The sequence below is a fragment of the Solenopsis invicta genome, chromosome 15, assembly GCF_016802725.1.
Source record: "Solenopsis invicta isolate M01_SB chromosome 15, UNIL_Sinv_3.0, whole genome shotgun sequence".
Taxonomy (NCBI): domain Eukaryota; kingdom Metazoa; phylum Arthropoda; class Insecta; order Hymenoptera; family Formicidae; genus Solenopsis; species Solenopsis invicta.
Genome location: NC_052678.1, coordinates 6,834,916 through 6,861,889, shown reverse-complemented (window position 1 = coordinate 6,861,889; position 26,974 = coordinate 6,834,916). Strand labels below are relative to the sequence as shown.

Below are 26,974 nucleotides of genomic sequence, written 5' to 3'. Positions count from 1 at the left end.
TTCTTCTCGGTCGGGGCGGTCGGGGCGGGGGCCGAGACGAAACGTGACCCCCGTCTCCGCCGCCCCTTCTGTTCCTCGCGTCGCCTGGGGGCATACGACCCCCCGGCTGACGCTCCCGCACCTTTTCGGCCTCCTCCTTCTGCAGCATGACTCGCTCGCAGTAGGAGACCGCCTTCCAGGCGCTCTCCCTGCCAACCATCTGACTAATGATGGCCGGCAGGGAGAGGTCATCTCCCACTTCGGCCCTCAAGACTCCGCGCAGTTCTTCCCACGCTGGACACTCTTCCAGCGTGTGCCGCGCGGAGTCCCAGGCGGCGCCACAGTGGTGGCACTGTGTCGTCGGCTCCTTCCTTATCCTGCACAGGTACTCACCGAAGCAGCCATGCCCGGTGAGCACCTGTGTCGTCCTGTAGGACAAGCCGCCAAACGGGCGGCCCACCCATTCGTCCAGGTGTGGTAGGACGGCCTCCAAGATCCGAGATCCGGCCGCCGACGGGTTGTCGATGGGGTTCCTCTTCCATGACCTCATCACCCGCCGACGAGCCCTCTCCCGTAGCAACGCGGCGGCCCTGGGGGTGACTATCCCCCCCTCAAGGCGGATGGCTTTTGCCCTGGCGTAGGTCCACGCCAGGGCATCGGCCGTGTACTCCGCCGGGGGGAGTCCCGCCAGGGCAATGATTGCCGCGTTGGGAGCGGTGCGAAACGCGCGCGTTATCCTTCGCGCCAGCCGCCGCTGCACATCGTGCAACACCTTCTTGATGCGGCGGCTGGCCTGCGCCTCGCGGGACCACACCGGGGCTCCGTACAGAGCCCCGGACATGATGGATCGCGAGGGCGTACGCGCGTCTAGCACCCACCCTCGGACCCCGGAGGTTGGGCATCAACCCATTGAGGGCGTTCAATCTCCTGTAGGGCGTTCAATCTCCTGTAGGGCGTTCAATCTCCTGAGGACGTTCAATCTCCTGAGGGCGTTCAATCTCCTGAGGGCGTTCAATCTCCTGAGAGCGTTCAATCTCCTGCGTGTTCTGATAGCCCTCAGAAGTATTCTAACTTTTATCATGATGGATCGAATCGCTAAAGTGAAAAACGAAAGACTTATATGAGACCAAAATTTTTGAGAAAAATTTTTTTTTCGAATTTCTCCAATATCTCTGTGTTCTGATAGCCTCCAGAAGAGTTTTAACTTTTTTCATGATGGATCGAATCGCTAAAGTGAAAAACGAAAGACTTATATCAGACCAAAATTTTTGAGAAAAATTTTTTTTTTGCGAATTTCTCCAATATTTTTGTGTTCTGATAGCCCCCAGAAGTATTCTAACTTTTATCATGAAGGATCGAATCGCTAAAGTGAAAAACGAAAGAGTTATATCAGTCAAAGTTCGAAATATTTGAGTAAAATTTTTTTGCGAATTTCTCCAATATCTCTGTGTTCTGATAGCCCCCAGATTACTTCTAACTTTTATCATGATCGATCGAATCGCTAAAGTGAAAAAAGAAAGACTTATATGCGATCAAAATTTTTGAGAAAAATTTTTTGCGAATTTCTCCAATATTTCTGTGTTCTGATATCCTCCAGAAGAGTTTTAACTTTTTTCATGATGGATCGAATCGCTAAAGTGAAAATCGAAAGACTTATATCAGACCAAAATTGTTGAGAAAAATTTTTTTTGCGAATTTCTCCAATATTTTTGTGTTCTGATAGCCCCCAGAAGATTTCTAACATTTATCATGATGGATCGAATCGCTAAAGTGAAAAACGAAAGACTTATATGAGACCGAAGTTTTTGAGAAAAATTTTTTTTGCGAATTTCTCCAATATTTTTGTGTTCTGATAGCCCCCAGAAGAGTTTTAACTTTTATCATGATGGTTCGAATCACTAAAGTGAAAAACGAAAGACCAATATCAGACCAAAATTTTTGAGAAAAATTTTTTTTGCGAATTTCTCCAATATCTCTGTGTTCTGATAGCCCCCAGAAGTATTCTAACTTTTATCATGATGGATCGAATCGCTAAAGTGAAAAACGAGAGACTTATATGAGATCGAAATATTTGAGAAGAATTTTTTTTGCGAATTTCTCCAATATTTCTGTGTTCTGATAGCCCCCAGAAGAATTCTAACTTTTATCATGATGGATCGAATCGCTAAAGTGAAAAACGAAAGACTTATATGAGATCGAAATTTTTGAGAAGAATTTTTTTTGCGAATTTCTCCAATATTTCTGTGTTCTGATAGCCCCCAGAAGTATTCTAACTTTTATCATGATGGATCGAATGGCTAAAGTGAAAAACGAAAGAGTTATATCAGTCAAAGTTCGAAATATTTGAGTAAAATTTTTTTGCGAATTTCTCCAATATCTCTGTGTTCTGATAGCCCCCAGAAAAGTTCAAACTTTTATCATGATGGATCGAATCGCTAAAGTGATAAACGAAAGAGTTATATCAGTCAAAGTACGAAATATTTGATTAAAATTTTTTTTGCGAATTTCTCCAATATCTCTGTGTTCTGATAGCTCCCAGAAGACTTCTAACTTTTATCATGATGGGTCGAATCGCTAAATTGAAAAACGAAAGACTTATATCAGATCAAAATTTTAGAGAAAAATTTTTTTTGCGAATTTCTCCAATATTTCTGTGTTCTGATAGCCCCCAGAAGAGTTCTAACATTTATCATGATGGATCGAATCGCTAAAATGAAAAACGAAAGACTTATATGAGATCGAAGTTTTTGAGAAGAATTTTTTTTGCGAATTTCTACAATATTTCTGTGTTCTGATAGCCCCCAGAAGTATTCTAACTTTTATCATGAAGGATCGAATCGCTAAAGTGAAAAACGAAAGAGTTATATCAGTCAAAGTTCGAAATATTTGAGTAAAATTTTTTTGCGAATTTCTCCAATATCTCTGTGTTCTGATAGCCCCCAGATGACTTCTAACTTTTATCATGATCGATCGAATCGCTAAAGTGAAAAAAGAAAGACTTATATGCGATCAAAATTTTTGAGAAAAATTTTTTGCGAATTTCTACAATATTTCTGTGTTCTGATAGCCCCCAGAAGAGTTTTAACATTTTTCATGACGGATCGAATCGCTAAAGTGAAAAACGAAAGACTTATATGCGATCGAAATTTTTGAGAAAAATTTCTTTTGCGAATTTCTCCAATATTTCTGTGTTCTGATATCCTCCAGAAGAGTTTTAACTTTTTTCATGATGGATCGAATTGCTAAAGTGAAAATCGAAAGACTTATATCAGACCAAAATTTTTGAGAAAAATTTTTTTTGCGAATTTCTCCAATATCTCTGTGTTCTGATAGCCCCCAGAAGAATTTTAACTTTTATCATGATGGATCGAATCGCTAAAGTGAAAAACGAAAGACTTATATGAGATCGAAATTTTTGAGAAGAATTTTTTTTGCGAATTTCTCCAATATTTCTGTGTTCTGATAGCTACCAAAAGAATTTTAACTTTTATGATAATGGATCGTATCGCTAAATTGAAAAACTAAAGAATTATATCAGTCAAAATTCGAAATTTTTGAGTAATTTTTTTTGCGTATTTCTCCAATATTTCTGTGTTCTGATAGCCACCAAAAGAATTTTAACTTTTATCATAATGCATCGAATGGCTAAAGTGAAAATCGAAAGAGTTATAGCAGTCAAAATTCGAAATTTTTGAGTAAAATTTTTTTTCGTATTTCTCCAATATTTCTGTGTTCTGATAGCCAACAGAAGAGTTCTATCTTTTATGATAATGGATCGAATCGCTAAAGTAAAAAACGAAAGTTATATCAGTCAAAGTTCGCAATTTTTGTGTAAAATTTTTTTGCGACTTTGTCCACTATCTCTGTGTTCTGATATCCCCTAGAATAGTTCTAACTTTTATCATAATGGATCGAATCGCTAAAGTGAAAAATGAAAGTGTTATAGCAGTCAAAGTTCGAAATTTTTCAGTAATATTTTTTTTGCGAATTTCTCCAATATCTCTGTTCTGATAGCCCACCGAAGAGTTTTAACTTTTATCATAATGGATCTGTTGGGTTTAAGTGTTTGTAGTTGGCCATGATAAGTAGTTTTTTGTTAGTTCATGAGACTATCTGGCGTACTGTTGTATCTCTATGCACTGTGTGTACGGTCGTTCTTCATCTTCTTTGTCTAATCGTAAGTGTGATAAATCATTATTTTATACGTGCAAGTGCATAGCATGTAATATTCCTTTAATTATTAAGTTGCAATATTGTTAGTTTAGTTTGCGAGAAATGAATTACTTGTATTCTTGTTGCAGGCGCTAGCCCATTGAGTGTACATTGAGTATAATTTTAATAAAAGTTCAAGTTGCATTTCTATCTTAATTGGTCCGATTCCAGATTCCCTGATTTTTGCACGGTTCCCTGCACATCAATTGTATCTCACAATAACGACAGGTTATGGGTCCAGGTGCAAAAATAGCGGAAATAGTACCGTAACAAAAAAAAAAAAACCGAGTAAGGCAAGTAAAAGTCAGTAAGTGAGGTTATATAGACAAGAATAAAACAAGTATTAGTATTGAAATCTTATCATGGTTGAAGCAAAATTGAACTTGGACAAGCTAGTCGAAAAGTCTGATAATACAGGTCTAAGTAGTTACACATCATGGCGCTTCAAAGTAAATCTTATACTAAGAACGAAAGCACTCTATAATATAGCCACAGGTGTTACAGTCAAGCCTTCTAAAAACAATGCTTCGTATGATGAATGGTGTAGGAACGACTTGGAAGCACAAACGATCATAGGCATAAACGTTGATGAAAGTATAGCATTGAAACTACGTGTATGCAAAACTGCTTCGGAAATTCTCGAACTTCTGGAAACGCTGTATAGTAAAAGGTCTCAATCGACCAAAGATGGACTACGCATGCAATTCTTCGCTTATAAATACGATGATAATAAAACTGCAGTCGACAACTGTCTTGCCATAGATGGGTTATCGCAAGAGCTGGGTGCTATTGGTGAAAAAATAGAAGATGATTGGATTATCTCTCGAATTTTGAATAGTCTACCAGAAAGGTTTAGTCACTTCCATTCTGCCTGGGATTCGACAGTATCAACTGATAAAACAATTTCAAAATTAATGGTGCGACTTCAACAAGAAGAACAACGTATAAAATTGAGAGACGGCAATTCAGTAGAAAGTGCATTAATTTCTAAAGGCAAAAATAACAAGCTCTATAATAAAACGCATCACAAGAAAAATTTATCACAATGGAAAGGAAATCAGAATCAGTCATCAAGCAATTACAACAATAAATGTTTTGAATGTGGCAAAGTTGGACATCAGAAAAGTCAGTGTCATGGAAAGCCGTGTCAAGAGTATTTGGATTATTGTAAAAGAAAGTATAAATGTAATAATTGTCAGGAAGTTGGCCATTTTATAAAAGAGTGTCCTAAATTGCAAAAGGAAGGTGTAAAAGCTTTCATATCAATTGCCTTGTCCGCAACGGAAATAGAACAAATATCAGATGATCATAAATCATGGTATCAAGATAGTGGAGCAACACATCACATGACTGGAAATCTAAGTTGGATGTCAAATCTCACAACGATAGAAAATTCTGCAACGATAATGTTAGGGGATTCAACGAAACTAAAATCATATAACATGGGCGATGTACACATGACAGCTTATAATGGTAAGGAATGGTATCCCATAGTACTTCAGCAAGTCTTGTATGTACCAGAGTTAACATTCAACCTTTTCTCGTTAACAACTGCATTGGATAAAGGATACACTCAACAAGCAAATGCAAGTCAGTCAATTATCCTTGAAAATAACAATCCAGTACTAATAGCAGACAGAACGAAAGGATTATTTCGAATGAGAGTAAGGAACAATAAAGATCAATGTTTGACAGCTATATCAATAAAAGATTGGCACAAGAGATATTGCAGTTATCTTCTGCTTCTGAGTTAACCACATAATAATGTCTTCGTCTTGTGAGAATAAATCTGCGATAATTAATATAATGTGTAAAAAAAGACAAAATTGGGAAGAAGAGGAGACGCGTGTTTTTTTAGAATTATGCACGGAAAAACAAATATTATCAATAATGGATGGAAAAAGACATAAACATGTTGAAATTTTCCGGCTACTTGTTTCAGAAATGGAACAAAGAGGTTACAATAAAACTGCAGAGCAGATAAAGCTAAAATTAAAAAATTTAAAACTTGCATACTTTAAATGCTAAAGAGATAATAATGTTAGTGGAGCTGCAACTAAACGTTGTCCATTCTATGATGAAATGGAAATATTATATGGCTGCAGACCAAATACAGCAGCAAGCTCATGTCATTCAGGAATCGATAATTGCATTCCATAATTGCATTCTTTCCATCAATGCCATCCAATGGGATGGCCTATTTTTCATCTTTTCCATCATTGTTATTATTGCCATCGTTGCCATCATTGTCATCCCATTTTCATCATTGCCATTATTATTACGCCATTGCCGCCACTGCCGACATTGCCACCATTTTTATTGTTGCCATCATTGCCATTTTTTTGATAACATTTCCATCATTGCATTCATTTCATTATGCGATTCTATTTCCATATTGCCATTCCATTGCCATCATTAACATCGAGAACATTGTCATAATTGCCATCATTTCTACCATTGCCGTCATTGCCGTCAGGCTATAAATATTGTCATTGTCTTCATTTCCATTATTGCCATTCCATTAACATCATTGCATTCATTCCAATATTTCCATCCCTTTGCCATCCCATTTCCATCATTTCCACAATTGCCATCGATTAATAATCGAGAAGAATTTGATTAAAATCCGTTACTTTACTGATTAACACTTTAATACCTTATATCGTATATTATTATATAATTCTTAATTAATTTTTTTTGTAAAGTTTTGATTAATCTTTACGTGATATTTCGTAAAAACTGTTGAAAGGTTGTATTAAAATCAGATCAATAATCTTCACGTTTGTAAGTTAGAGAATAAAAATAATACTCAAGTATCCATATATTTCATTGATTTTTATTACATTATTATTATTATTATTATTATTATTATTATTATTATTATTATTATTATTTATTGTGCCATATTAATCGCGCGTATTGTCATTTGTAAATCATGCGTATGCATGTATATGCCATTGTAACATAATAAAAAAAGAGTGGACGCTTTCTAGTCTCTCTACGTCCCTGCGCAGAAATCGTCCGAAATCTTCTTTCTGAATTTCACGGCCTAAACGTATCACGAAAAACGTGATGGGTCGAGAGGGGAGTGAAGAGGAGGGTATCCATAGAGATAACATCGCCGCTTGCTCCATGTCTATCACCGCGATGCTTTCTCTCTCTAACTGAAGGCCTAAACAATTAAAGGACAATCACGTTAAAAGAGAAAGAGAGAAAGAGAGAAAGAGTGAGAGAGAGAGAGAGAGTTGCGTCAAGATTTAAAAATATTAAAAAAGCTAATATTTCAAAAGCATAATTTGAAGACATTTAAATAATAAAGAATTATGTAAAAATAAAAAGATGGTATATTTATTCGTGGAAAAACATTTATTTCTTCTTCATCATATGATGCGATGTTAATTACAATTATTTTTTAAGTACTGCGTAAAATGAATGTTTCTTTATTAAAGATTCAAATTCTCTCTGTTACTATTAAACACCTTTTTTAAGTAAAAATATGATTGTGCAAAATATGGGCATAAACGTATTGATATGTATTAATATCAATGTTAATGTAAATAATTCAGACTATAATAAATAAAAATTACGCGAAAGTAGACGTAATTAATCATTTGTGCACATTCTGGACCCCTGTTCTGGATGCAACATATGCGATACGCGTCAGATTTTATTTGCAGCAAAATGGATGTTAGCACGGACAACAACCTACATCCATTTCTCGAGAGATGGATATGGGTTGTTATCCGTGCTAACATCAACACTGTTTTTAACGGCGGGTTGCAAAATGGCTGTGACACGTAGTTCCCATTCTGACCAGAATAGATGTGCGTCACTAGTGTACGGGAGTTTCGAAGCGTTATAGGAAAAAGACCGCCGTGGCCGCTCTCAGGTTCCTCTCTGGTATTATAAATTATCAAACACGCATGTCATTGTTTAAACAATTTTTATTGTTACCGTTGTATTTTTGACTACCATGTGCCCAAGGAGATAATTACAGTTTCTCTCTTTTTTTATAAGATTTGTATAGCAGTTGACATACACAGTTTCAGAACTTTGCGCATTTTATGCTCTTATTTTATATATTCTCACACGGTGCTACTTTTGTTTCTTTTTTTTGACAAGAACGTGGCCTTCTATTAATAAACTACAAAAAATTTCTATATAATAGCTAAAATATGTACAAAATAGTATCCTTGGCATCGTGAGTTGCAAACTGCAAGTCTGAGAGATAGAACGCGCGATCACGCACGATCGCTCACGTTCGAGAACACGTTTTTGCGTAGTATAATTTTTGGATAAATGTGTCTGACATTCGGTGGACGTACAATGTATAACTTAAAGGATATTATGAATTTGTATTTATACTAGCTTAGGCTAAGAAAAAAAACTCATTGACTCGAATTGCTTTGAAACTATAGATATTTTCTCATCTACAACATACGACAAAAAAATTTGTTTATTGCTGCACAGTAATAAAATAATTATTTATTTCATTATTCTCAAAATTATTGGAAAGTTTAGTCACTTTTGAACAATTTCAAAAAATAAATTTTCTTTAAACAATTGTTCAATAAGAACAAATTTGAAATACTTCGCATGCTGTGGCTATATTATAACATCGATCAGCAGCGCGCGAGATAAGAGAGAATTTCGCAAGATTCAATAAAAACGCAATAATACAGATATGCCTACAGAAACCAAATATTGATATAATTTTATCATTGGTATTACATTTATTGCGTTAAAGCATGTATCATATGTTAGATTAAAATTATCAATCTGTTTTCATTAAGAAACATAGTTTAAAAAATGATAAATAACAAAAATGTATGTATTACGATCTAATTGATATTATGTTATATATAACTTAAGTTTAAAATACACAAAATAATTCCAAATGCTCTTATAGATAAGTTTCATTAAAAAAATTATTTTATGATAATGTAGACAAACGATGGTGAAAACACATATTTCATGTTTACATTATTATTACTTTCAGTAAAAACCTTCACGCATTTTTTATCTGAATCAAATAACTGGTATTAATATATTGTTGAACTTATAAATGATATAATCTATCGGCGTATCAATATCTGGCATTTAATGGCAGATCAATGGTATTTTGTAAGCCTTTTTAAATTTATCCATTTATTCTGAATGATGCGAAAAAATTCAAGAAAAAAAAAAGATATTTTAACGATGATTTTATGAATTGTTATGCATGCTTTTAAGTGCTTCTCTTTGTTATTACTATTTAAAGATGCCATCACATATTATCACTTGAGTGAAAAAAGTTACAAAATCGAGTCCCAATCACTTAGTTTGGTGTTGGCTAAACCTCTTGCTAGTTGCATCTGCTTTGTTTTTTTGTGTGTTTCTAACAGCACGTGTGCATGCACACGTGCACATGAAATAAGATTAAACTTCATGTCGGTGCATATATTTACTATAATAAATAGATAAGATTTATTTCTTTTCCTTGTCAGCTTCAGCAATTTCTCTCTTGACAGAAGTTTTATTGTCAGATTTCTTATCTTTGTCTACATCGGTGGGTTCTTTTTTCACTTGGACTTTGTTATCTCCCCACCTAGTATCGGTTTTAAACTTGCTTTCCATCTCGGAGCCATTTATCTCTCCGCTAACCTTTTCATCTTGAATTTCTACTACCTCTACCTTTCTCGTATCACTCTGCATCACTTTGGCTGCTATGTGATATATATTTTTCACAGCAGTCAGATAACTATGGCAATCCGCCTGAGAAGAAAATAAGAAAGTAAAAAAAAATGATATTTTTGATTTATGTTTCTTATGAATTAAAAAACTGAAAAAACTAAAAAAATTTCAAAAAACATATATACTCACAGAGACTTTCTTGAGCTTTTCGTCTGAACTCCGTAATTTATCTTTGTACATTTTCAAGTCTTCCGAAAGACCCTTAATACTACTAGTTTGTTTTGTCGATTTCTCATTAACTACAGTTAGCTCGTGTTGCAATTCCATCATACGATCCTCGGTATCTAAACGTGCTTTTTCAGATCTCTTCAACTGACTGACAAGTTTTTCTACATCTAGTAAAGAACCTTTGTACATAACGATACCTTCCGGAATCGTTTCTTCATCAGTTTTTTCTACAATACAGTCCTCTCTTCGTGCTCTTTTTGAGGGTGGTCCACTACCCACAAATACAGGTAATAATTTTTTATTTCCTGTAAACGTGAATGCATAGTAATAATTATACTTAATAGCATATTGTGTGACGTTTCATACTGGAAAAATGTGCAATGAATTACCAAGAGCGAGCGAACGTAATATATCCTCCTCATTATCCGCTTTGCCTGATTCCCCCTTGTCACTTTCCTTATCGTCCTTCTTTTCATCCTTTAAGTCATCTTCTTTCGATTTGTCCGTTAATTTGCGATAATGTAGAGAATCTCTCGTAACAACTTTTTGTACTAATTTACGCACTTGAGCTCTTGACAAATTTAATCCCAAGGTATAAATGAGTTCCTCGATATCCTTGTCAAATATATATCCACAATGCGTCTGATCAAAATACACAAAGGAGAGTAAAAGATAAGGATCGTGTGTGTATAATTTTGTTTTTCTCTTCTTTCCGTCTTTATCTTTGTCCTTCCGACCGTCTTTCACAGAGTCATCATCCTACATAAGCAATAATGTTTATATTACAAAAAATGCATTTATCTACATTATATATTATATAAATGCTATTTAAAGAAAATGTTTTTATATGAAACATAGAATGTAAAAGATGAATTCTCTTTCTTACATCTGATTCATCATCTTCATCTTCTTCCTCGTCATCATTTTTCTCCTTTTCTCTGTCTTTGTCGTCCACCTTACATTTCGCATCTTTTTCATCTTTCTTATCCTTAGTTTCTTCTCTCTTCTTATCGTCTCGCTTTTCATCCTTCTTACTGGATTTCTTTTCATCTTCCTTCCTCTTATCGTCTTTCTTGTCATCTCTTTTATCATCTTTTTTATCCTTTTTCTTATCCTCGTCTTTCTCCTTGGTTTTTTCAGGGAGGCTGGATAACGAACGATAGATACGAAAACCAAAATCTCGCATCAACATTTCGTTGAATAATTCCGCAAAGAGAGATACTTCAAAAGAATGTTCCTACATATTCAAAAGATTTAAATAGCACATGTCTTTTTTGAAATAAGTGAAAATAATTCAAATTTCTAAAGCATAAAATACAGTATAAGATACCTTGGTATCTTCTGGTCTATAGTCCAGTAACACGCTCAAAGACATCACTGTACAATCAAATTTGCCACTCTTAGCCATTCTAGATGGATGAACAATAATGTGCGATGAATCAGGCAAAGTGTATCTTTTTTCGAGTACAGTACGTTCGCGTTCATAAAGTTTTCTTTTATCTTCATCATGCTGTAAATAACAAAAATGAATAGATCATTAAAAGTATGAAACATTGTCAAGAAATCATTTTATATTCAATGTCGGTATCAAAACTATCTTGAATCGATTATTTACATCTTTACTATCTCTGAATTTTTTGTCATCCTCTTCCTTCAATGTTGGTGAGACATCTTCTTCATTTTCATCCGCTTCGTCCTGCCGACCTTCTTCTTTGGCTTGCTCGGACTTTACAGCCTTCAAAAGTCTAGCTAACAATTGTGACTTTAAACCTTTTGAGCTTAAATTACGAGCTGCTAATTCTTGACGCAATTCGTTCACCTACATTGATCAAGACATATTAGATTTAAATTGGAAAGTATCAGGCTAAAGATAGAATATAATTTTGTTCCTTTATTTAAATACTAACGTTCATCGATTTTGGATCTAACTCGGAATAATGCGTAGGATCCTTTTTCTCGGGCATCGAATCATCCTGAAAGAAGAAAATATACGTTAATGAAAGAGAAGTAAAAAGCCCAGAGAGAAAACTACAAAACAGAAGCAGCCCCTATAACGAAACGAAACCACTCCCTCTTCATTCTTTCATCACTCTCTACTTTTTTCGAACACTCTCTCACATTGTAACGATATACACATATCTTCATTCACGATGACCGTCAAGTATGACTCAAGTAACTGCTAGAATCTCATAGTGTCCTGGCTCTGGTGTCTGTGTGATTCGGTAGGTTATGGATAATATCAATAATGTTGTATAAAACGATGATTAAATGAAAAACTTTTGAATGATTTCTCAATGTTGGTGAAGGTTTACAGGAAAGGGAATGGCTCAGCTGCGCTCTTCTCCGAGCTAGGTTTGCTTGCTTCTCTTGTTAATGCAATGTGAACTGCCATTGGCTAAGGGAGCGATACATTACCCTTCGATCCTCGTTTGCCACATTTAAAAGCGTTTACATTAAAAGTTCTCATTAATTTACACATAACAATAAAACAACAATCTTAATATACTTATATACATACAAGCTTTGCCTTATTAAAAGTTGTACATATATGACACTTTAGTTTTGCTATATCATAAATGACTTGTCCCATAAAATAAGACACTCATTTTATGAAAGAAGTCAAATCTATAGACATGTATTTCATTTAAAAAGACTGGAGTTTAGACATCTATTATTAATATAACTACATTTGCATATTAAGGTAACTTTACTGTTGTCTATCAATGAAACATATCCCGTACGTTAATATATCCAATATACCTAAATTGTAATTTTTTTTTTAACCGATGACGAATGAAATCTGTTGCATAAAAGAAACAAAGGCAGTATCTCCGAGATAAATTAATTTACTAATAGGATCGATGGACAAGTATAGCCTATTGAAAATCCAGTTTAGTAATGGGAAGAAACGGTGGCACGAATATATATATATATATATATATATATATATAAATATATAATAATGTAATAAAAAGATGTAAAAGTAATTATGGGATGATGTTGGCAGTGCCTTTTGATCAGCGGCGGCAGCCTCATCAGTCTCATTGGCAGCATCCAAATCGTCGGGATTAGAGGCAGCACGCAGCAACTTTCGTTCCAGTTGTTTCTTATAGTTGAGTTGCAGCCCGTCCCATTCCAATCTGGTAGGTACACAGCTCCATACATCTGGGAGAAATAGTATGACGGTTTCAACGCGAGAGGGTACCACTCGCCCGGACTTGTGGGTCGTTTCCGCGCGTCTGTAGTAGAGTTCCAGGAAGCGGTACCTGTGCCGCAAGGAAAAAACAATACCCAAATCAAGTCAGATTAATGCCGCTTAGCGTTGCCTTATATGCTAAGTGTTCGCTTGCTTGTTCGTAAAGCCCACGCACTGCATACAAAGCCACGTACAGCGCACAACGCAGAGACCATTTGAGAGAGAAAGCACAACTCAGTGGGTCACAATCATATAATAATAGAACAATAGTGATGATTTGTTCTGCCGCGACTGCTCGTGTATCGTCGTCGACGAGGGGAAGGGTGTGCTCGAAACCGGGATCCAGTGCAGCAATCTCCATCGGTCGCTCGTGTTTACAATACAATACATACCTCCATTGAAGAGAGATCGAGCTACAATCTTATAGTTTATCAAGTCAGAGAACTGATATTAGAAGTTACTCTCTGTCGAAATTGTGGACAGTACACCTATCGTATATATATCTTAACATCATAGTGTTTTATCTAGACTCTATTTCTCGAATAATTCGTTTTTATGTCGTGAGAGATAGTTTTAGAAATGTAGCCCTAAACAATTGAGAAAAAAGGATGGAATTTAAAAAAAAAAAAGAAAAATTCCGCAATTGTGACCTTCAGTTTGTAAAGAGATATCGACGGAAATACAGAATGTGCAATGTTAACGGGCAGAAAAATTCAGTGATACCACATTGCTCTTTTGGTAACGAATCGGGGCTTTAAAAAAAAGCTGTTCATGAAAGTGCTCCAGAGATGTACATTCAACAAAAAGTATTTCTATTTAAAAAGACATACCACTGAGTGCAACTGGACAAATCTATGCCGGTAAGCGCTTTACAGGTTCTCACGGCTGTCCTAATTAACACAGACGGATCCTTTTCAGGATTAGGACCATCTAACGAGGGACTCCACGGCCCGCCTATAGCCATTGTCTCGTTTTTCCCCCGCAAGCCTACTAAGAAATTTATAAGGCGTGTAGGGTGAACGTAATCGCGATCGGGATCTCTATCTTCGGAAACGCCACAACATCTTTTGTATATCTCTTCCATAGCAGGCATGGATATAAGCATGACCTAAAAATAATTAAGAAACATTCAGTACAAGAAATTATTTTGATGCACATATGTATGTATTCAGATCTCTATTACATTACAAATATACGCTTTTATACACAATTTTAAATTGCTTGTTAACTTGTCATATATGATGACCGTAACACAACTTTTGTGACAGACCTTCGCAGAGAACAGATAATCGGCATCCGATGGTTCTAGTACCGCTGTATTTTCATTACACGGATCAACATCTTTATGCATAACATGAAAGGAGCACGGTTTATTAAGAGTAAATGGCATATGAGGTGGAAAGGCATCGACCCATCTGAAGTTAGTGGAAAAGAAGTCGCTAGGAATGTACATATTTTGATAGCGTCTTCTTATCTCAAGAACATCTGCTTCAGGCCTGTGATAATAAGCAGCAATAAAATTCTGCCAATATGATGCGCGTACATAAGATGGATCATATTGCACTTACAGGTCAAGTGCAATTTTCGGTATTTGCACCATGTAACGCGGTACAACTCGCGTACGCCGGCGAGGCCTCGGCGATTTGCTCCTTCTGGTCCTCGATGGGCTTCGGTCTTCCTTCTTCTCACGCTCTCTTATTCTCTCTTCGCGACGTCTCTTTCTTTCTATCTCCTCGTCGTCATTCCTCCGCTCGCGAGGAGATCTTTCTCTTACTCTACTGACTTTGTTACGGTTGCTGGTAGTGTTGGAATTTGTCGTACTTGTTGTAAACCTACTACGATATGTAGAATTTTATCGATTAAGCATCATTTATCAAGAATATACATCAAAACTTGCACTTGGTTTCAAAATCTAGATTTATAAATATACTAAAGCACTTGTTGGATTCAAATAGTCTTGATTATTTAAATCTTATTCTCAATAATTGTCTTCAAGTTTGAATATTTGTTGCATAAACAGCTGACAAATTTAAATTAACTGACATTGATATTATGAAAGCGTGATTAGAATATTCAATGTAACATAATCAATGATCATTTTCACCTGTTATTAGGATTTTCTGCAGGAGGAGGTACAGCATTGTAAGTACCCGACGTCCTATTCGGCTGTTGCTGTTGCTGCTGTTGCTGACGGTTCGGCGGATTGGTTTGTTGAGTGTTTGCATTGTTGCTATTGTTACCCATGGGCAGCACTTGTATTCTAGTAGCATTCCATTTAAATGGCATTGAGGGATTGTAGGACGCTTCTACGAGCACGCGATCTCCTACTACAGGATTAGATCCCTTCACGCATGCACTGAAACAGAGAAAAAAAAGAGACCCATTAGAGTATGCAAAGGCATAAGAAAAATGTATCTTCTTGTATCTGGTTTACTTACCTAGTTTGAAAAAATACATCTTCATCTACAAAGCCAAAGTTATCATGTACTTTAGTAACAGTGCCTGTGAAAACTCTCTGTTTTGTCGATGAGGAAGGTACATTCTGTTGCACCTGCTGTGGTACACCAGCCACAGAAGGTTGGAAAGCGTTTGTGTTCAATGCTCGTGGCGTTGGATAAGAAACTGTAGCAACCTGGGGATACAGCTGTCCTGCTATACCCGATGGTAAATTTGATCCAAGGGTTGCCATGGATGCCATGGTAATATTAGGCTGTGTATAATCATTGACCTCATTACAAATAATTAATCTAATATTGAAAGCCACTTTGACCAACTCCGATAAACTTTAATCAATGATTAACTCTATCAGTAGTGCTGCCAACAGCACACATTTATCAAATAATAAAAAAAAAACAATAATAAAAAATTAATAATTTTATCTCTGTGAAAATTAGAAAATATATTAAATGCTATTATCACCCAATTAGAATATAAATAGAAAAAAAACTTTCCATCTTGTTCTAATAATAAATTGTTTTACTTTCCATGTTGGTAACTCTGCTGATTCAGTTAATCATTGATTAAAGTTAATCAGAGTTGGTCAAAGTGATCCTAAATACATGAAAACACTAATTGTTGATATCCTACCTGCTGCAGCCCCAGACTTTGTTGGTACACTTGTTGGGTCTGCTGTTGATATTGCACCATAGGCTGTCCTCCGATACTTCCCATGGCTTGACCCAACATTTGCTGCTGGATATTTTGTATACCTTGTCCTTTCACAAAAAACATCATCCAAAATCATTATGCGGTTAAAATATTTATATCGCAATTTTGTTATATTCTCCACCACACAACGAAATGCTAAGAAAAGAAAAGGACAAAACGTTTCAAGATATTGCTCTATTTTGGCGGCGATGCGTTCAGAAAATCGTTAGGGACCGATTTTTGCTCCAGGCAAAGCTCCGCGGAAGATAATCGACAACACGGGGAAGAAATAAAACAACCGTTTTTTCCGGAGCATCGTTTTATTAGCAACGGCCAATTTAGAGGTCACCGCGTGGCGTTGGTGACTTGTGCTCCGAAATGAACGGCTGCACGCGTCGGTGGCTTGCGTAACGAATCGCGATCGAAGCTGCACTCGTGCGCGAGTAGATAGGCGATAAAAGAAATTTGGCAGCCTTCCGTCACGTTGCACACGGGACAACGACGACGGCGACGATGACGAGGGTGACACATGAAGCACCATCGTTCGTCTCTGTCTCGCAATGGGAAAAACGCGCGTCGAGAACTGCTCACCTGCATTGCGGACCCACGGTGGATTCTTGCCGCCACCGAACGGCGACAAATTGCTCATTCTGCGAACGGGCGGGCCGACCACGTCGGGGCCCTGACTGTACGGATGTGTGCGAAACGCGACTTCGGAACTGGCAAACACTCGCGCTCAGCGTCCTTCATTCGGGCGCCATCTTTTCGGGACGTGCTTACCACACCACACGTGCAACGTGAGTCGTTGCGGCGTCCCTCTCTCTGCCTATCTCTGCCTCTGCCTTGAGCGCGAAAGAGCTCCGACCAGCTCCGACCGACCAGTAGCGGAATTCTGTAACTCCTTAGCGACAATTCGGTATCGTTACAGCGTCGTTGCGCAGATATTATACATGGTAGAAAAGCTGCGCGACGACACGTAACGATATCCCTAGCTGTCGTTAAGAGTTACAGAATACGGCCACAGGAAGCGGTCGCGCACCGCTTCCGGTCGCCGCTCTCTCTCTCTCTCTCGTGAACACTCTATCGTCTTTCGAACGTCTTCGAAACGAGACAGCAGCGAAGGCCACCAACCTTCTATCAAAAAAGATTCGCGTGAAAGCTCAAAGCTCTGAGCAAAATATTACTGTCGAATACATTCAGAACATCAATATTAATTTATATTAATTTATGTAGAATCACAATCAATATTTTTTTTTATATTTTCATGCGTACAGTATTGAATTTTGATTTTTCTGATTGGCGGTCGACTTGGTCGTTAAATTGACTCACGGCGTATTAAGGGTGAAGTTGCCGCGGTTGCCGCTGATCGAGAGGGTGTGAGAGAGGAGGGAGACAGAGGGATACAATTTTGAGCCGTGTGCTTTATAAAATACATTCTTAACCTTGTTCCTTTATTCGCGTTTGAATGTGGAATATCGGGACGGGAAGAGGAGTTTGGTGTATCTGGCGCGTTATCGCGCTGGATGTACAAAGTGTAGCACCGCCGTACCGCGAAAGTACCCGTCTGGTGGCGCGTGAAGTTGCCGCTGATTTTCGAATTTCCTCCATCATTTGTTCGTTACAGCTCGAGTAGGAAGTTACGGAACGCAGCCTTGGCCGTAAATTTTCGTCGCGTCGATCCTCCGCGTTGCCGCGCGATCGAAAAAAAGTGCGTGCCGCACGCGATCAACGTCGGGAATTTCGTACGAAGTGACACACGACCGTATTCGCATTTTCGTGAGCGATATTTACGCGCGTGTTATCGCAAATCGCGTTTTCGCGAATGTTGCGCGGGTGCCGTGTGAAAATGCCCCCATGTTGGGCTGCGTTCGGAAACTTCACTCGGCTACACTCGACGAAACTCAAACCGCTATACAATTACTCGAATCCACTTTGAAATTTCAAGGTGAAAATTTGACCCCTGAGTGCATCCAATATTTCCGTACAATCTGAACGACTCCATCGCTATTACACAAATTGTGGAACAGTTTGAGTTTCCTCGGGTGCACCCGGGTGAAGTTTCCGAACGCAGCGTTGACGAAGGCGAGAGATGCCCGGGAAAGCGGCTACAAGGTGAGCGATATATCATCTGTTTCCCAGCACATAATATTTATAAATATTTATTACTATTTACTTTTTTATATGTTAAATATATAAATATTTTATATATTTTATATACACGAAGAAATCATAAAATATTTATTCAAAATGTTATTACAATATAGACTACATATTTTATGTAACATTTATGGTAAATAAACAAATTAATATTTATAGTAACATTTTATACATATTTAATAAATATTTTTAAGTGATATTTATGATAGATCTTTATAATCTGTTCAATATAAAATCACAAAAATATTTTCGTAAATATTTATAAAATATTTACATAATTATTATATTTTGTAAATCTTTTATAAATGTTGTGTGCTGTCCAGATTATTCTTCGTTATTTTACAATTACGGCATTTTGCAAACTCGTTTCTGCCCACCATGAAAATAAAAAGAGCGAATCGAAAAAATTGTAGATGAACAATCGTACGGAAAGAAAATAAAAGATCACATATGCAGTGTTCTAAAAATAGAATTTCCCATTAAAATGGAAGGAAAGATTTTTTATTAAAAATCCCACAAATTTGTATAAGTTAATGGCTCTATCAAATGGTAACATTTTTTACTTCCAGTTTTAATCGGATAATTAATCAGATCGGATGTTGAATTTTTTTAATGTACTTTTTATGACAGATTATACATACTTGTCTCCTCTTTCTGGAAACATCTTCATTAATCTTAAAAGTAAATGTGAGGAAAAATAAACCTAAATAGAAAGGTTAATGAAGATATTTTTAGAAAAAAATTTGAGACACAAGTTTCTTATTTTTTTATGTGTAATTTAAATCTTCAATAAAAAAAACCATATTCTCTTCATTTTAAAAGGAGTGTACGCCCAGCAATGGAAATGGATTAAAAATTTCTAATCCATTTGAATACAAATTGTTAATCCATGCACATAAATAGAAAAGAATTATATGTGGTAAAATTGAATCATTTTCCATCCATTCTGATATTTGTATGCCAAACCTTTTCTGTGATTCCAGATTAGGAGCATATTTTCTTTAACAAAACAAAACTCCTGGATGACTGAAGTACATATTAATACATATATAAAACAAATTATTTAGAAAATAACTTTTGTTTTTATTAAGCTTTTTTTTATTATTAATCTTTGCAATCACATGATATATAGGCATTATGAACATAGTATACCTATATATCAACATATTTTTTATCTAAAATAAAAGATACCATTTTCTACTATTGTAACATTTCGCGTTACTAAAAGTCATAATTATTGTCTGCAAAAATTCGTATCACTTTTGTACTTAAAAATTGCATTCTATTTTTGGAAATTTAATGAATGATAATGATTATTTGTTACTAAAATAATCTTGTAATATTTCTGTATTGCTGAGATTTTTGTGACATTCAAACAAATTTTTTCACAAACACAAAGATACCCACATTTAAAAATCTTCTGTATACATAAAAAGCATTAGTATTAAATATTAATATTTATGCCTATGAAAGAATATAAAATAAATATTTGTGTTTATATTTTGTCAAAGTAATTTAACATGTAGATTTTTGTTTACGTAAACATTAATTAATTGTATAAATTATATATGTATATCATTAAAAAATCATACAGCAAATTTACTTTTAAGTATAACAAATTTCGTATTGTTTGTGTAACTCCCTGGCAATATTCGAGCATACCAAATTCTTTCACTTCAATCGTTTTATTATTCTCTCGTAATTCTCCCCAATTATGTACAAAAATATAATGAGAATCATTACAGAGTTCGTAACGTTTAGGTACATGACACGATACGCTCTCATTGTCACAGTTTTTCGCACTTTTTAGTAGATCTTTTAAGTGCGCCTAAAAATATGAAATCGTGAAATGTGATAGCACACCATACGCGCAGATCGCTTGTTTCTGTACAAGTGAAAACTTTGTTATTCAACATTACGTATCGCTTTGTTATTCAACATTATGCACTAAATTTCTATGCGTATTCTTGCGTTTTTTGCATAAACTTATTGTTAGACAAATATAATATAAAGATTACTTCAGAAAAATGCAGATTCAAATATATGAGTTTGAATTTTAAAAATAAAATAGCCTAAATTTAAAAAGAAATAAAATACGGCGTATACACGGCTGTCTTACTTCATATAAAACTTCCATACAAATGTTGCTGGAAAAAATAAGATATTAACCAAGTAAATAATGATTTTCTCATTTCATAAGTATATTTATGAAAAAATTAAAGCTATACTGTGAATAAACCGCAAATAGCTGTTGTGCAGACAATCTGGTTTCTCATTAGAAAAATATTGTGTGATTAACACGTAAAAAAGAAGTCCTCGCTCGTTCACTTAAGTTAATAGTACAATCAAAGTGCAAAAAGTAGCGATAATATATTCCAGAAAAAGTATTGCGTCCGCGCGTTAATAGGAAAAGAATCAGGAAATTTTCCTGCTATTAAGTTTTACAATCCCATGAGGAAATGCAAACGTCTTGCGCAACGTCATTCATCATTTAGCTCTGTGTATTTTAATAAATAGTAGGATCCTTCATTGACACAGACTCTAGACTCCTAGCGTGATTTATCACTCTCGCCAGAAATGGTTGTCTATGAAGATGCTCATAAAAAAGTTGTAATTTGCGCCGCGTTGTCTATTTCGCCAAATTTTCTTTCTTCTTAAACATGCTAATTAATATTCTTACACCGCAATACCGCAATATCACAACTTAAACAAGACTAAGATAATGTAACACAGTACGTTTATGTAATTACCATCTAGACGTCTAACTAGTTAGGAAGTAACTTTACTTTTTATCGTATTTTATTGTGCGTAGGATAAAAAAATCGCATGAAGCTCTATCTTCAAACGCTTGAGAGACAACTCGCTAAATACTTCTCTTAGCTTAGATTTCCGCTTTTAATTCATGCCTCTTATGAAATTTCGCGCACGCTCTCTTATTCAATTACGGCAGTTCTTCAGATTATGCGTATGTGCGTTGACATTCGTATTTATTATAATGGAGATGACAATGTTCTCTATTACGCTTATGCTGAATCAGAGCGACAAAGCTAAGCTTCGATAAACGAATAGCGAATGATCAAATTGATACAAAGTCGTTGTACTGCAATTTCGAAATTTATTACGATAAATTGAAAAAAAAAGAAAAACGCGCTTACGTAGATAAATTAACCCTATGCGTATAATAATCTATAGAAATATACATAGTCCTCTAACATTTCTATAATTCATATCCAGGTTTATATAAAATTACGTACTATATGCGCTTCTGAGTTTAATCAAAAGTCATTGTGCGTTTGCATAAAGCAGGATTGGAACGTTTTACAAACTCGTTGTATGTATAAATAAAAAAAAAGTGCGAACGCTTTTCGATGATGATTTTCGTTTTCGAAGATTCTTTCGCTAACTACTCGTCACCAAATTTATGTATACTTTCATGAGGAAGCTCATTATGACGAACACGATGTAATACGTTTCATTTTCTCACTCTTGTTCGTTAGAGCTAGCTTGTTCGCCTGTAAAAATAGCCGAGGTTGAATTTATTACAGTCGAGAGAAACGTTTTATCATCAGAAATTTTATTATGTTTTGAATCATCATAAATAATATATTCATAAAAATAGGAAGTGTGTACAAATATATTAATCTTATAGTGCGCGACTATTACGATCTCTAAACATTTGCCCTTCCCCTCAAATATAATGTTATTCGCGTTTGTGTATACAAATCTTAACACATTCGCACTCGTTCGACTCCTCCGCGACCGCGTGATTAAACTCACAGATTGCGTGTAAGAGAGGCTTGTTACTCACAGTATGTGCGCGCTCACTTTCTTGAAGCTTGATTCTACGACACTAGACTTTCGTGATTCTCGCGACATGAATGCCGTGTACTTCTTTCGATCGATTAAAGCGCTAGTGCTGCATGATAATAATCCGCACTGCGGTTTACATAGCCGTTCATATTCGAAGACGAAGCGATTAAAGCGATGACCAATTTCTTTTCGACAGCTTACTGTAAACATCGCCATATCATTGGTAGTAGAATCAAACCACGCAGAGTGAATTAAACGTGTAATTATGTAGATCTAGCAGATGAGGTTGGCACGTACTGCTAATAATTCGTAAGTTTTCCGTAAAGCTACAGAATAAGAAGTAAAAATTGTCAATAAGAGGTAAAATTGTTAATAAATTATTGTTGTTAATAAATTATGTTGAATAAATTATCATTATGTTTTGGACAATATAGCGTAATATAAATAAAATATATTTTCAAAGAGAATATATAAATTTAGGGATCTATAATTTAGGACAAATATAGGGCAAATTTAAAATCATAAATCATGTTCGTAGGTCTGATTAAATAATGGCAAGATACTGTAATTATATTAAGGAAAATTCAACAGTTATTAAAAAGAAAGGTATACGAGGTATTTTCCATTTACTCATTGGTGATAATTTTTACTCGAATCAGCTTATAATTACTAATAAAATTCTGTAGCTGTAACTTGGTCGTACAATATTTCGGGCAAATTGATTTATACGCTAATTTTTAAGAACACCAGAGTTTTGAACACAGTCGAGGCTAGAAAGAGATAGGTCGATAATGATGGCAAGAGGGAAAGGGTTTAGTTCCGGTAATGTGCTTCAATCTGGGAGATGCTTTGAAAAATTACGTACGACTAAGAAACATCCACACTCGTATTCAATACGTATTCACAATTAGTACAAAAACAAAAAGTAGCACGCACAGCGAACACGCCACCCTTGCCAGTATAGCTATCGACGATGAAATCCATATTCTTCGTCATATATGTGTGCGCTTTAACGATACTCAGTTTGTTCTCACATTCACACGTCTCGTCAAATGCGATTTTTCTGCTAATTAGCCAAACTAATCGCAATTTTGAGATTTTATAAATTGCTATAGTTTAATCAAAATATGAAAACCACATAAAAGTAGTCTTCCCGGTTTTTTCCGCTAATGCTCTTATCTGAACTATTAACGATTTCTCCGATAATATTATCGATGTTCTATTTTCGTATGGCAGATGTCACGACTCACTAATTTAAAAGTCTCACGAAGACTCAAAAATGATTTAATATTTTTCTTCTAGTTGTATCGCATTTGTTTTTTTTTTCCTTCACTCTCTTCCTATTATTTTTAACACGGACATTGCAACAGCCCTTGTCGTCGATGTGATACTATGTTAGTGAACACAACTATGTTAGTGAACACATTACACAAATGTTGTGTAAGGAGGATACAAGAGACTAGATTCTTAGACGAAAGAACTGGCATGTATAAAACGAGCCGTCTCGTTAAATATTCTGCTAATGCAGAATATTTAACGAGACGGCTCGTTTTATACATGCCAGTTCTTTCGTTTAAGAACCTAGTCTCTTGTATCCTCCTTACACAACATATGTGTAATTTGACTTTGTATTCTCCTATGTTTGTGAACATGTTGCGAGAAATGATTTTTCACAATAGACAAATGGTAATTGTAGGTACGATAAGATCAACGTAAACGGCTGACCGGTACGCCGAAAAAAATATTTGAACTTCCCACGTGTCCTAAGCGAGTTTTTTCTCCGCGATATTATTATTGGCGACGTAACCGTTGTTCGTGCCGTTGCTGTAACAGCTGTTGTACTCCTTGTTATAGATTGTGGCATACGAGGACACGCCGTTGTGCATCGCGCTGTCGTTATCGTCCAAAACTGGCATGCAAGCGCCGCCGGATGAACCGTTTTGCATCTTCTTCGCGGAGTTTTTCCTCATGCCGCCGTTGTACTTCGTCTTGTAGAAGTCTGAGAACAGCCCGAGGAATAGGACACCGTGCAAGCCGATCCAGATCATGAAACCTCGCGGATAGTTGCACTCAGTGAAGAGCAATTGGAATTGATGGCCCATGATCAACACGAATTGTACCTGAAAGCAGAAGGAAGGATAATTATCAGGTAAGTAATAATGAAAGTGATAATACAAAAAAACGCTCTATGGCATGCGAAATTTATATCGCCGACTCGCGATGGCTCGAAATATTCGATGTATTTTAAAGACTACAGAAACCGATAGCAATACCGACAGATGGGTGGGATTACAAAGTGAATAGGATTTCAAATTGAGAACTCGGTCAGTAATTCGTTTTAATCCCCTTTGTCAATTCCATTTATTTAATTAATTTTATTGGACATCAGAAACGGTCATTTTTACGATTAAGAGTTACACGTTTTCCGCGAAAATAAATTTTTAACGGTACCCGAAACGGTATTCTTTCCAGTCTTTCATATCCATTATCGCGAAAAAAATCTCTCATTCATTAATGTATTAAAAAAGTAATATAAATTGAGTATTACAATATTAAATGTGAAATACATTTGAAAAATAGTATAAAATACTAAATTGCCGACGAAATATCGAAAGAATGCTACCAAAGGATACTGCGTTTTGTAAGCAATTGTCACTAACGAGTGTAGGTCTATAATAATTGCAATTGTTATTTCTAAATTCGTAATGACGCGAGGTGATGCCGAACTTACCATTTGCATGGCAGTGAGGTACTTCTTCCACCAGATGTACTTCTGGAATTGCGGCCCCATCGCGGCTACCATGTAATAGAAATACATCACGATGTGTACAAAGGTGTTGAGGAGAGCGAAAAACGTGCTGTGGCCGCCCGGTGCAAATTTCACCCCCATCCACACAGAGAAAGGCATTACCCCGTGATGAATTACGTGAAGCGTTGAAACGTGTTGGTTCTTTTTCCTCAGGATAAAGAACAGCTGAAATAATTGTGCAAAATTTTTAATTAGTCTCTTTATTAGTTTTCTTGGTATTCCGGCAATTTTACTTAAAATATCCCCCCCCCCCTCTCTCACAAATTATTTCTTGATTAATATAATGCAGTGTTGTACAATCTTTTTTAAATTAGAGACTATTTTCAGAAATGGATAAAATTTTGTTTTAACATACACATACACACATATATTCATGTACAGATGCATGTATTATCAGATTATCACTCAAAAAATGATCTTGCAAGTACAACCATAATTTTTTAGCTGGAAAAAATTAACTTAACTTTATAAATAAATAATTAGTAAATATTATGATATCGCATATATTTAATATTTAATTATTTGTAAATTATTTATGAAACACGCTATATATTCAGACAAAAAAATTTTTATGTTTAAATTATTATCAAAATAATTTGCAAATTGTATTGTGTTACTCTTTTTTTATAATTTGCATAAAATGTGTGATTTTATGTTTTTGATTATGAATCGTGAGTGGCGTGTCACTGATACAACGAACCATATACTATTCCGATTCAACTTTATAAAAAATATTCCAATATATTTATATAGATATCAAATGGCCATAAATAATATGATTCTTTTATTCTCTCTACTAGTAAGAATAAAAAAAATTAGAATTAACGACATGGAGTTTCAATAAATACATATTCTTTAAAAATATAAACATTAAATAAAGCAATAGATAAAGGAGGCAAAGCCATCTATTTTTCTACAAATTATTGAAAAGATCTTCGACAAGATCTTCGACAAGATCTTCTGAAGATGCTGGTTGAAATTTATGCTAAAGTTATATAAGTAAATTATTATCGAACACAGTACTTTCCGTGTTTTTACATATGCTGTAGTCTATCTTATATCGAGAAGTCAACTGAAAATCGATACTTACCGTATCGAAGAACTCGGTAAATTTGCTAAAATAGTACCACCAGCAAGTTCTTGCCATTCTGAGGCCCATCGAGCTGGACGAATAATCCACCGGTTGACATCGCAAGCTGTAACCTTTTAACCAACCGCTCATAAGATACTGAAACAGTAATTCGAACCATTTGATTACGCTGCTTCAAACACTGTTTTATTAATGTTATAACGATTAGGTAATCAAGTTTTTTTTATGCGAGTTCTTGACATGATTATTAGATCCGTATGTGTTACAAACCGCGAGAAAACACATCCTGGAAAACTATTAATTATATGCAATCGCGCTTGAAGTCACGATTAAAATTATACTTATTAGAGAATTGTTTAAAACTTTTCACTTTTTGTATTTCCAAAATGCAAAAGTGTTCACAAAATTTATAATATATGGTACAAAAAAATGTTTACAATTTAAGTATGTGATAAATTAAACTTTTTTGACGGAATATAAAATTACTGAAATTCAAAACAAATGAGCTCTTTACGTGATTTTTATTCAAATTAAGGCCATTCTACATAACTTAAAACGCAAGTCGTAAATGCGGACGCGACAATCAAACAAAAATAGTGTTGATATAATAGTATTAATAACATTTTCGACTGACTGTTTCATCCGTATTTATATGCAGTTTGCATTTTTTTAT

At 35.5% G+C, this 26,974-nt stretch overlaps 2 protein-coding genes across 6 annotated transcripts in view; both read right to left on the bottom strand.

Moving 5' to 3' along the window:
• Positions 1-8,117: 8,117 nt before the first annotated feature.
• LOC105196723 (cell division cycle and apoptosis regulator protein 1) lies at positions 8,118-17,415 on the bottom strand. 2 transcript variants are annotated; one of them, XM_011162797.3, is made up of 15 exons: positions 17,027-17,415; positions 16,376-16,503; positions 15,727-15,998; positions 15,393-15,644; positions 14,857-15,123; positions 14,559-14,784; positions 14,119-14,396; positions 13,103-13,358; positions 12,000-12,065; positions 11,708-11,911; positions 11,423-11,602; positions 10,979-11,329; positions 10,482-10,851; positions 10,054-10,397; positions 8,118-9,945 (listed from the first exon to the last, which is right to left on the bottom strand). In XM_011162797.3, the coding sequence occupies exons 1-15, from the start codon at positions 17,082-17,084 to the stop codon at positions 9,658-9,660; spliced, it is 3,540 nt and encodes a 1,179-aa protein (XP_011161099.1). In that variant the 5' UTR covers positions 17,085-17,415; the 3' UTR covers positions 8,118-9,657. The 2 variants fall into 2 exon arrangements, with proteins under 2 accessions (XP_011161099.1, XP_011161100.1); XM_011162798.3 differs by having other exon boundaries at positions 14,857-15,120; positions 17,027-17,414.
• Positions 17,416-20,072: 2,657 nt separating this feature from the next.
• The window catches only part of LOC105196722 (elongation of very long chain fatty acids protein AAEL008004), a 34,260-nt gene continuing 27,358 nt past the window's right edge, over positions 20,073-26,974 (bottom strand). For 2 of the 4 annotated variants that reach the window (XM_011162794.3, XM_039457728.1), the window contains exons 4-6: positions 26,302-26,439; positions 25,134-25,376; positions 20,262-24,522 (exon numbers count right to left, since the gene is read on the bottom strand). In XM_011162794.3, the coding sequence (XP_011161096.1) occupies positions 24,166-24,522; positions 25,134-25,376; positions 26,302-26,439 (738 nt within the window). In that variant the 3' untranslated portion in view covers positions 20,262-24,165. Of the gene's footprint in view, positions 24,523-25,133; positions 25,377-26,301; positions 26,440-26,974 lie in introns of all 4 variants that reach the window. The other 2 variants (XR_005576410.1, XM_011162795.3) reach the window with 2 other exon arrangements.

Excerpts from the sequence above, each read along its gene's own strand:
- LOC105196723 (XM_011162797.3), bottom strand. The coding sequence starts at position 17,084 with ATGAGCAATTTGTCGCCGTTCGGTGGCGGCAAGAATCCACCGTGGGTC. Across the intron at positions 15,124-15,392 it reads GCAGAAAATCCTAATAACAG|TAGGTTTACAACAAGTACGA; the intron begins GTGAAAATGATC and ends TACATATCGTAG. Across the intron at positions 14,397-14,558 it reads ATTATCTGTTCTCTGCGAAG|GTCATGCTTATATCCATGCC; the intron begins GTCTGTCACAAA and ends AATTATTTTTAG.